This window comes from Benincasa hispida, chromosome 5 (genome assembly GCF_009727055.1).
Source record: "Benincasa hispida cultivar B227 chromosome 5, ASM972705v1, whole genome shotgun sequence".
Classification (NCBI taxonomy): Eukaryota; Viridiplantae; Streptophyta; class Magnoliopsida; order Cucurbitales; family Cucurbitaceae; genus Benincasa; species Benincasa hispida.
In genome coordinates, this window is record NC_052353.1 from 13,474,414 (window position 1) to 13,486,511 (window position 12,098).

Consider the following 12,098-nt stretch of genomic DNA (forward strand, 5'->3'; position numbering starts at 1 on the left):
TTTTTTTTTTTTTTTTTTTGGGTAAAGAGATGCCTTTATTGTCTGTCTGCTTAGTTAAGTACTTTGTCTGTCTTGTTTTTTCTCAGAAGAGTATGAAAGATTATTATGAATTGATGCTTACGTTCATCATTTCATGAAATGTGAAATAATGATGTTTTCTGCTCCAATTAAAACTATAAGTTTTTTTAGCCAATATTTTATAAAAAATAGTAAAAAAGGAGTATGTACTTTCGTTAAAGTACATGTAAATTATTTATACATATATAATAGTTCTATGAATATTATTTTTAAAATTAATAAGTAAGTGTATAATAATATTTAAAAAAATTACAAATATAACAAAATCTATCAGTAATAAGTTATATCGTTGATAGACTCCTATTGTAATAAACTTGTATTAGCGATATGGTCTATCATTGATAATTCTGAGAATGGAATATAAATTTTACTATATATACAAATTTTTTTACATTATACTATAACTGCTCATATTTGAGAAATGCTTATATATATAACATGAATATCTAGGCAGATAGAATTTATGTAACATTTGTATACAAAATGTAACACTTGGCAAAAAGAAATTGTTATTGAATGAGGTTGCTACTATGTGTGGCCATGATTTTCTAATAACCATTGGCTAGATTCTACTTGAACTCATCAACTATCAATTTTTTGTTGAACAAAACTTTTACTAAAGAAAAAATTTATCTAATAAGCCTCTCAATTTTCAATTTATTAAAAAAATATAACTAATTGATATATTAGATATAGAATTGAATTTTATATCTAATATAATCATAAAGTTTCAATTTATTATCTAATAGGTCTATGAATTTTAGTGACATCGAGTAGGTCAAGGATGACATAAAATTGAAATTTCAAAGATCTATTGGATATAAAATCGAAAGTTAGTTGAATAACCAAATTGACACTTTTCAAAATTTAGAGACTAAATAGACATAAACCTAAGTATTTAGGGACTAAAATTGCAGTTTAACCAAAAATCTACACTCTCTCTAACCACTCGTAGACGGAGATTTCAAAATTTTTCGAGTTTTTCTTTCATACATCCAATAGTGTAAAATTCTTTTACACCTCTGCAATAATCTTTCCCACTATTGAGAAAGAAAGAAAAAAAAAATATAGAGAAAGAGAGAATTCATGTAATAATAATACTTGCAGGTGAAATGTAACAATGAATAAAGTCTAGGAAGAAGCACTTTATGTATAGCATCTATATGTTTAAGACTTGAGAAAGAGAGGAAGAAGAGAACAATGAGGATGATATTGGGGGAGGGGGCTCTAGATTTTAACCACAAATTCATGTTGGTAACATTAAAATATTCTAATTTAGGTATGTTTGAGAGTGATTTTAAAATGGTTAAAATCAGTTTTGTAATGGAATCTTTTAGTTTTGGAATTGGAAATTGACGAGGGTTCTAAGGACGTGTCAATCTAATTGAGATATCCAGTACTGATCCCTCAATCCTCTAGCATCTTGTTAAAAAGATCAATTGAACGATGCTTTTAATAATTCAGAAGTAATTTTAATGTTAAGAAAATTACGTTTAAAAGTGTAAAATTAAATATTGAATTGATTTTGAGTGATTAAATACATATTTGTGAGTGATTTTGAAATAGTTAAAATCACTTTTATCACGTTTAAAGTCACTCTAAAACACATCCTTAATCACTCAAAATTAATTTAATATTTAATTTTACACTTTTAAATAGAATTTTAGTATAATCAAAATTGATTTTGAATGATTACAGAGTGATTTCGAAAATATTAAAAATGAATTTAACAATTTCAAAATCATTTTCAAATATATCTTAAAAGTGTGTTTCGGAATGATTTTGAATATGACAAAATAATAATGGCTCATTTTCAATTGCTCTAAAGAAATCTTCAAGTAATCCCAGAGAGGTTAAGCAGTTCTCAATCAACTAGATAATTATTATTATTTTTTTTTACTAATTTCATTAAACCCTTCAATGATAGATAAAATTGACTACAATAATAAAGGAACAACTCACCACCACTTAGAAATCTAACCATTAATTTGAAAGTTTATCAACCAAAAGGGTTGCCATAATTTAAAGGTCTCACACATCATGTTAGTCTCATGAAATATATTGTCTTCTGAAAAAAATATATATAAAGCTAAAGATTTGTTGTTTTTCTGGGTTAAACTACAAATTTAGTTTTGAAAATATTAAGTTTATGTCTATTTAATTCTCTAAAATTTAAATTATGTATCCAATAAGGATTTATATCGTCTCTTTTGGTAACCATTTGATTTTTTAATTTTAAAAATTAAGTGAATTTTAACTCTAAATTTATTATTTTGTTATCTATTTTTTATCAATGTTTTCAAAAGTCAAGCCAAGATTTAAAAACCGAAAGAAAATAGTTTTAAATTTTTTTATATATAATTTGACTAGGAATTCAACTCTTGTATTTAGAAATATGTAAATCAGGTAAGAAATTAGAAGAAAATAAGCTTAATTAAAAAAAAAGAAATAATTACTAAATGTGGCCTTAACTTTCAAATTTCTATCTACAAGATTCCTAACATATTCACTATTTTTAAAAATTAATTGATTTATTAGATATAGGTTTGAACTTTATGTTTAATATGAAACCCTAAGTTTCAATTTTATGCCTAGCTAGTAGATCTATGAATTTAAAAAAAAAAAATCTAAATATGCCATGGACCAATATACTCAAAATTAAAAGTTTATGTCCTATTTGGTAACTATTTGGCTTTTCTATTTTTTGTTTTTGAAAATTAAGCCTATAAATATTACTTCTACCTCCAAAAATCTTCCTTTATTATCTACATTTTACCAATGGTTTAAAAAACGAAGCCAAATTTAAAAAAAAAATAGATTTTAATAACTTGTCTTTGTTTTTGGAACTTGGCCAAGAATTCAACCATAGTACTTGATAGATGCAAATCATTATAAGAAATTAGGAGGAATTAGGCTTTATTTTCAAGAACCAAATAGAGCCTTAAGGATTTGTTCATAAACTTATTACACATTTTTCAAATTTAAAAACTAAATAGACGCAAACTCGAACTTTTAAGCTTATATTTTAACATTTTCTTTCTTTTTAGGGGTAATTTTGCAACCAATCACAGAAAAATTTCCAGACCAATCACTAAAAACCCAGTTGATCTAACTATTCATCCTGATGCAGAAGTTAGCAAACAGACATTATATATACTTAATGTTTAAAATGTTGATTTTGTAGTTATTCAAAAAAGCACTTTCAGACTGTGATCTTAAATATACACCATTTATATGCTTTATATGAGCTTTTTAATTGGTTCATTTCAGCTTGTTTTAATCATTTTCTTTCAATTATTATTATTATTTTTTTAAAAAAAGAGTATGATTAATGATGAAAGTAATAATCCCCACGGAAATGTAGGCTCAGATACTTACTTTTACCTTGAAAAATGTAACCTAGAAAAAGACATTCCACTGCACACTTTCTTGTTCAGTCCCTTAGCTCAAAACCCTAATTTTATTTTTTCTTCCCAATAAGATTCTTCCAGAATAAAAATCTCCTCTTTTTATTCATAGTTCTTATTTATTTATTTATTTATTTATTTATTTTCAATCTCACAGATGAAAAACCAGCTATGAATTAATTAGACAATTAATCCCCCCCAAAAAAGAAGAAAAAAATGAAATTGAAAAAAAAAAAAAAAAAGAGCTTGATGAAATGTATATATCTTACAAATTGATCAGTCTGATGATCTCTTCCTCAAACATGCAGCTTCTAAATTAGAGATCTTCTGTCCCTTTTCCATTAGAGTTTGAGTTGAAGAAGGTGGACCATGTCCAAGTCTAAGCTCGAGATCAAGTTCTTGGCTACCATTATTTTCCATGGTCGATGTTGATGAGAAGTGTTGTTGATCAGATTGAGAGAAAGTACTCGTTTCGAGACGGTGGTCGTCGTTCACTGGAAAAGCCGGGGACAACGAGGTCGAGGATGGCGAGAAGGTGTTGAAGGAATGATGGGACATGGAGAAAAGAGAAGAGGGTGAGTGAATGTAAGCATTTAATGTGGAAGGAGTATTGATTCCACCATTAATACTATTAGGGTTTGGGAATTGGTAGAGAAGGCACAAGCTACCACCACCATTAAAATCAGGAGTTGGGATGATGAAAGAATTGGAATTAGAGGAAGAGGGTTTCATAGGGTTTGACGACGATGGAGGAGCTTGGTGGAGGCGAGCACGGTCACGGCGGTGAACATTCATATGACCGCCTAGGGCTTGAGCTGACCTAAACTCTCTTCTACAATAAGTGCAAGTGTAAGACCTAGGAGGCCAAGTAGTTCCCATAACATTAGCCGTGTCCTCGGCGAAAGCTCGGACTTCCCACGAGTCGTCATCATCAACAACAACGTCAGGCATTTGCATAGGGTTTAGACTGTTCGGATTCTGCCCGTCTCGAGTTATTTCGGCTAGATGAGGCAAAGAAGAAGGGTATTGGAATCCAAGCTCAAGCTCAGCAGCCATGGAATAAGAAAGGGAAATTATAGTGAAATGACATTTGAATGGATAAATAGGTATGATTGAGTTGAAATAAAAAGAGGAATGGGGCTTTCTCAAGTTGGAGGAAGGAGACAAAATGAAGCCCTCAAATTGGTAATATCACCAAATTTTTTCTTAAGCATAACCATTTGGAGTTTAGCCTCAAATTTACATTATTCCTAATTAATAAAATTTTTAGGTTTAAACCTTAACTAAATCTCTTTCCTAATAAAAAGAAAAAATACAACTCAACTCACATAAGTTTGTACTATCAACTACGAGATTAGAGGTTCGATTTCTCTACCTCACATATTGTAAAAATTGTTTTTTTTTTTAAAAAAAAAAAAAACTTTCCTCGTCAACTTCTTCGCCTTGTTAATTAATTAAAATGTCTTTAAACTATATTATATATGATCAATTCGACATGCTTTTCAAAGGGACATTGTAAATTTCAATCTTGAAACGAAAAAACCAAGGAAAAACCAAACACCAATAACAATCTTATAATGTGTTGTCTTAACGACAACCATTGTTTGTTTGTGCCGTCTTATGTTGAATTAACACACAACAAAGACTAAGATCTTGTTAAACTAATTAATTTAGTTAGCTAGTTGGATTTTCAGTGAGGAGCTTTTAATTAATTTGTAATTCCATATCAAATAAGATTTAAGATTAATGAATCTTGTTCAAATCTATGTGTGTTGAACTTATCGATTTCATATCAATTAGATAAAAGATTAGTACGTACATTATAAACTGTTTATTAATATGTCGATCGAGGTTATCAAGTGTTTAAGTATAGACAAATACATGAGACATCAATAAAAGATCAAAAAGGAGTAAGATGACACCAAGTTAATTATTTGAAATTAATTAAACTTCCATTCAAGTTGAAATTTTAGCTTGCGTAAGGTTAAATGGAAGAAAAATTATGACCCATTCGATAACTATTTTGTTTTTAAATTTTTATTTTGAAAATTAAGTCTATTAACATTATTTCACGCTCTAAATTTCTTCATTTGTTATCTATTTGTTATCAATGATTTAAAAAACAATCAAAAATTGGAAACTAAAAAATAGTAGCATTTAAAATTTTATTTTCTTCATGTATCCATCTAGTGGAGATGTTTTGGGTACACCTACTGATCCAACTCGTATCTTATTCAGTTTTTTTTTATTATTATTATTTTACTAAGAATTCTACCATTGTACTTAAGAAAGATGCAAATCATTGTAAGAAATGTGGAGAAAATAGGCTTAATTTTCAAAAACAAAATAGTTACTAAACCGGGCCTATAGGTATTCAAATGTAGGGAAAAACAATTTTTCATCATTATGTTATGGGTCTCTAGTTTTTATTTGGTGCCTAGGTTTCTTTTTTCTTTTCTTTTCTTTTCTTTTTTTTTTTTTAACGATATACTTTAGGTCAAGGGATTAGAAGGCACACCTGGATATCTCAACTAGGTTAATACATCTATAGCGCCTTCATCACAATCTAGTTCCAAAAGCGATGCATAGATAATCATTGTGTGCAGGATATAACAAGTCAAGAGTTCAAAGTCGGTAATACAAAATGAAGAGAGAATAGAGGAAAGTCTTCCAAATGAGCAAATTACAAAAAGGATTAGATCGAGTAGACTATTGTACAACTAGATAAATAATATATTCCTCCCACAGATGTCCTCAAGATTTTTCCTTATTTCGAAATGTTCTGTTATTTCTTTCCAACCAAAGGCACTACGGAGTAGCACCAAGACGATTGCACCACAGTATTTTGTTCTTACTTTTGGCATAAAATACACCAGTTAAGATTAAGGATGGCGAAAAAGAAAACGAGATTGACATTTATCCACGATATTGAGCCCTTTATGAAGGAGTGTCCAAATTTAAAAATATTATACTTTTAATCTTTAAGTTTTGAGTTTGTATCCAATTGAGTCCCTAAGTTTCAAATGTTATAATTACACTTTTGAGATTCGAGTCTTGTTTTAGTTTTGTCCATATGTTTCAAGATTTATACTCTTAACATTGATTTTTCACTAAAATATTCACTTTCAGTTTTTAGTGAATGCCTATTAATCAATTTAATATAGTTATGAAACAAATTTTTAAACTTAATTTTAATAGTAAAAATTAATTATAATTCTTTTAAATCAACTAAAATACATTAAGACTAGCGATGTAAAATAAATATTTGTGAAAATTTGAGGTTACAAGTGTAAATATAGAAATCAAGAGACCAAATTGAAACAAAATCAAAAACTCAAATTTTAAGGTAAAATTATAATATTTTAAAACTTAGCAGCTAAAGTGAAAACAAACTCAAAACATAAGATCCTAAATATGTAATATTTTGAAATATAAAAACCAAATAAATACTAGACCCAACATCTCGAAACTAAAAAGGTTTTTTTTTTTTTTTTTCTGAAATATAAGTTCTGGTCTCCACAGTTTGTTTGTTAGTTCTAATTTAGTATGTTAATCTTAAATAATATGCTTTATTATTATTATTATTATCATTTAGTTTAAAAAAGATTAAGTGATATATATTGTAGTAATAAAGAATTTGGATAGAAAGTGACAACATCTTGATACTTGATATCTGTGTAAAGATTAAGTTAATTTGAGTATAGACATTGGAGGGGACCAAACAAAAGAAAAGGAAAAAAGAATTAATGTGGTTGAAATTTAAAATAAGAAAGAGGTTAGAGGACATTGACAATGACGACTTAAAATGCATCTCACTCAAATGTTAGGTGAAAATATAATCCTTCATTTTCTTTATCATTTAATTTTTTTGTTGTAATAATCGTTCGAAAAAATGACAAAAAATGTCGTAATTTTTTTACCAAAGATTCTAATTATAATCCTCATCAAATAGACGAAGTTGCTTTGATACGATGCTCCCATCAAATTTTTGTCAAGACATAAAACAATAACCCATACTCGACTATACGAGAAAATCCATTGATAAGATACAAAAGCTCACGAAATGACATGAATATAATTTTTTTTTAGTAAATTGTGTAATATTGTTGAAATTAGAGGGACTCTTTGAAACCAAATGAAATACTAAATTTGATCAGCGCTAACCTAAACTTATCATGAAATATTTGAGTGAATTGAGTCGAAAGTAATTTGAGTTAATTTGTTCAAAATTATATTGAAATGGTGAAAATTTTAGTCCTCTACAATAACATCCATACTTATATAGTTCATTAATATAAATCAAAAGTACAAGATAATTAAATATGTATAAGTTAATAAATAATATATTTTAATAAAGTAAGATCAAAAGTCACTTTAAGTCCCTAAACTTTCATACAAGTAACAATTTAGTCATTAAAATTTGATTTATAACGATTTAAATTCTGTACTTTCAATTTTGTAACAATTTAGCCCTTAAACTTTTCAATATAATAATTTAGTTCTTATACTTTAGTCTCTATCGTAAAAAGTAGTGTTAAGATTTTATGAGGTTTCTTGCATAAATAAATCAATAAATTAATTAGATACTCAATATTTTTACAAAACACAATGCCTACTCATAAAATAATAAAAATTGATATCTAATTTTGATAAAAAAAATTTATGCTAGAGACTAAATTGTTATAAATTTGAAAGTACAGAGACTAAATTATTTTATACTAAAACTCAAGTACTAAATTGTTACAAAATTGAAAATACAAATATTAAATTATTACTAATCAAAGTTCTAGAATTAAATTGTTACTTTCATAAAAGTTCAGAGACAAAAATATTTTATATAATTAATTATTTTTGAGTGATGCAGGTCTCAATATGCGTTATCCGCAAATATTTTAAATACAATATTACAGACTGCACAATTTGTTTCTTAATTACATTACAATCGAAAATGGCTTCAGAATGGGTTCCGGTCCAATTTGTGGCCCAAATACAATGGCCTGTAGTTTACGGGCCGAATAAGGGCCGAATGACTGGCCCAATCAAAACACGTGTAAACCCAGCTATTGTCGAACTCCACCTGCAAATTGCCCATTATTTGCTTGATTTAAAAAAAAAAAAAAAAAGGGAGTTTTTTACACCATATATTTCATAAATATCCTAGATTTTGAGTTACTTTTTCAGGAACTTTTAATTTTAGTTTTGGCTAATTTAATCATTTCACAATTTTTTCAAAATTTTTTAAATGTTTAATTCTTTCCTTATTAACATTATTTTCGAAATTTCAAATTTGTTTTTGTTATTTATTAATTTTAGTTGATATTCATTTAATACAAAATATCTTCATTTTAGAAGACTTCATTTATTTTCTTCTATATTTCTATTTAAAAATTGACAACCTCTCTATTGAAATCTAAAGTATATATCGAATATATTGGTAATATGCTGAAATATGTATATATATATTGCACATATCATAGTTTATTTTTTGGTGTGTTTACAAATATATTGAAAAATGTAAGTATATATATCGCATATATTGTTCGGTATATAAGAGATGATATATTGTAAAATTGTTTTCTTCATGCACTTATCAAATAATATATTTTGGTTTATTTGTAGAAATTAAAAATCGAATATTTATAGAATATATTGTCTTATATACCTAAAATATACTTTGTTTTCTCTTTCGAAATTTCTAGTCATTCTTACCTTCATTTGTAATGGGAATCATTTTCGTAATTTTGAAGAAACTTTTCTTATATTTGTAGGTTTTTGAAAAAAACCGTTTTGAGAAGTTCATAAATGCGATAGACTCCCTATACATGGGTCTTTTGTATCAATATTATTATATATAATTTAAAGAAAAATACTGAATGGTATAGGGGCAGAAAAAGTAAATTGAGCCAAATTCTTATGTAAAGTCATAGTCCATTAGTTTATTGAAGTAAAAAATAGGAAAATTTATGTAATTGTATAAATGGTTCTATTTATTTAGGTATTATGTGTATAAAGCCAATAAAAACCATACCAATAACCTCCTTAACCACACAAAACTTAAAATGTTGGTCTCAACGAAAATCTCAATCTCTCAATTTTATAGAAACGTCAATGAAGATATCGAAAAAAAATGTTGATATCAATGAATAGTTTTAAAAAATGTGTAAAAACAAAATTTTAATTAATATATTAATATTTTTACATTTGGTAAGCTCATTTAAATATTTGTTATTTATATTATATTCAAATCAATAACATTTTGTTACTTACTCTTATGATTTTTTTTTTTTTTTTTTACGAATTAAGAAAACATTCATTCACTTCTCATATTGATATCGAATCCATGAAAATCTGAAATTAGTGATGAAAGTGTGATAAAAATTTTATATCATGCTTAATCGTAAAACATTATGGTATAGCAGTATAAAATAAAGTTAATTTTATTAAATCAAAATCACTATCTGGCATAGAGATAGATGCTCAAGAATCCTCAATTGACAAGGTTTGAATCCTTCGTGAATCATGCAATTCTTTTCAAATTCTCTTTTTTTTTTTTCCTACTATTATATTGACCATTACAACACATTTAAATGTGCAGTCAATTAAAAATAATAATTATATGAAATACTATTTAATTAGTAAATTAAAATACATTTGAAAAAAAAAACATTTTTTAGATTAAATTACAAACTTATTTAAATTTTAAAACTTTCTTGGGTCTCAACTTTAAAAAGGTCAAATTTAAACAAGTCTTAAATTTTTAATTTTGTGTTCAATAAATTTTTTAATTTTCAATTATGTTTAATAGAGAAATTGGTCGTTAGCTATTTAATATTTTTTAAAATCATGGATCTACTAACACACAAAACTAAAGTTTTAAATTTTATTAGAACATAAATTTACATTTATGTCTAATAGATCAATTAAATTTTTTTAAAAAATTAATATCAATTAATTTTTTAAAAAATTTATATAAATTAAAAACTTATTAGATATGAAATTAAAAATTTAGAGATATATTGAGAATTTTTAAAATACAACAATCTCGAAGATACAAAATTTAAAGTTCATGATCTAAATTTATAATTATTTAAATTTTTTTGGACTATGTTGAATGAGAAATTTTGGACCAATCACAAGTCACCACTACGTTTGCTAAATTAATGACGAATTTCTAAATCATTGACTTTGGGTCCAATTAGAAGTTGACACATGTCCCGAATTGAATTGAAGACAAGTTTCAATGACGTCATGCGGATGAATTAGATGAGATTAAATTGGTCCAATTTGATATTACTATTTGGGCTTAAAGTCTAAACTACAAAAAAAAATTGAATTGGACCCAAATTCCAGATCAGGCCCAAAACCAACTAATTGGACCCAAGGGTCAGGCCTATGGACCAACCAAGCCCACGAAGCCCACCTGAGAACTTTATAAATAGAGAAGTTCTCTTCATTTGTAAAGGCAACATTTTCTACACTCAGAAGACCCAGAGAGAATTCACTAACAAGTAGAGGACAAGCTTCCAAGATTCCTGAAGCTGCACTCCTATAAGACAGAAGACCTTTGAAGATACAAATACTCTTCCAAGACTTTTACTCCAAGCTTCCAAGACTCTTACTTCAAGAACATTCGGTGCTTTCCTTCTCCAAGTCAAGCATATTCGCCTAACTGAGAGTGAATCAGAGGATCAAGTATTAGAGATCGAACCACAGCGCATCAAATCAACTCCAACATCAACACCAACTCAAGTTCAACTCTACGAAACACGTTTCTCCGGAAACCTCGTGTGAACAGACTCATTTTAATATTTTTGCAAAGTTTTAAGCTATGTCCTTGAACAAAAATTATGGATCTACCAATGGATACAACTCAATTAATATAAAGTTTATATGATCAATTTTTAGATCAGATGTTTGATTCCTCCACCCACAAATGACAAAAAAAAAAAAAAAAAAAAAATCTCATTTTAGAAAGAATTAAATATATTCAAAATTTCAATACTCCACACAATCAAATTTCAAACAAGAGTGTGTAGGATATTCTAATTGAAGTAAAGAAATTTGATATCCCGCCTAAGATTGTGTAAAATGTCGACGTGAGCACATTTTTAAATTCATAGACCAAAATTTAGTTTTACAAAAAATAAGAAAAGTAATTTTAAGACTGTTTTCAAATATAGAAAAATGGATCAAAATATTTATAAAATATAGTAAAATTTCAAAATCTATCACTGATAGACTTCTATTAGTGTCTATCAATGACATTGATAGACACAGATAGAAGTCTATAAGTGTCTATCAGTATCTATCATTGATAGATTTTGAAATTTTTCTATATTTTGTAAATATTTTCAGCAATTTTGCCATTTGATGTAATTTCTCTTTTGAATATTTAATTATAACTTAAGTACTTTATATATCCCTAGATCATAGACCTTAATCTAAAATTATAAATTATGAGCAATGACACGACTATACTAGGTCGTTACTACATGTAAGCATAAATCTCAAAACGACTCTCTTATAAATTTTAAGCAAAATCAAAAGATTTTTTATTTTTATTTTTATTTTTTTTTTTGTAAAATCTAAATAACTGAAAATCTTTTATTGGTA

At 27.0% G+C, this 12,098-nt stretch overlaps 1 protein-coding gene across 1 annotated transcript; it reads right to left on the reverse strand.

Moving 5' to 3' along the window:
• Positions 1-3,679: 3,679 nt before the first annotated feature.
• LOC120078557 (transcriptional regulator SUPERMAN-like) lies at positions 3,680-4,607 on the reverse strand. Its single transcript, XM_039032834.1, has one exon. The coding sequence runs from the start codon at positions 4,539-4,541 to the stop codon at positions 3,762-3,764; it is 780 nt and encodes a 259-aa protein (XP_038888762.1). The 5' UTR covers positions 4,542-4,607; the 3' UTR covers positions 3,680-3,761.
• Between the last annotated feature and the right edge of the window lie 7,491 nt (positions 4,608-12,098).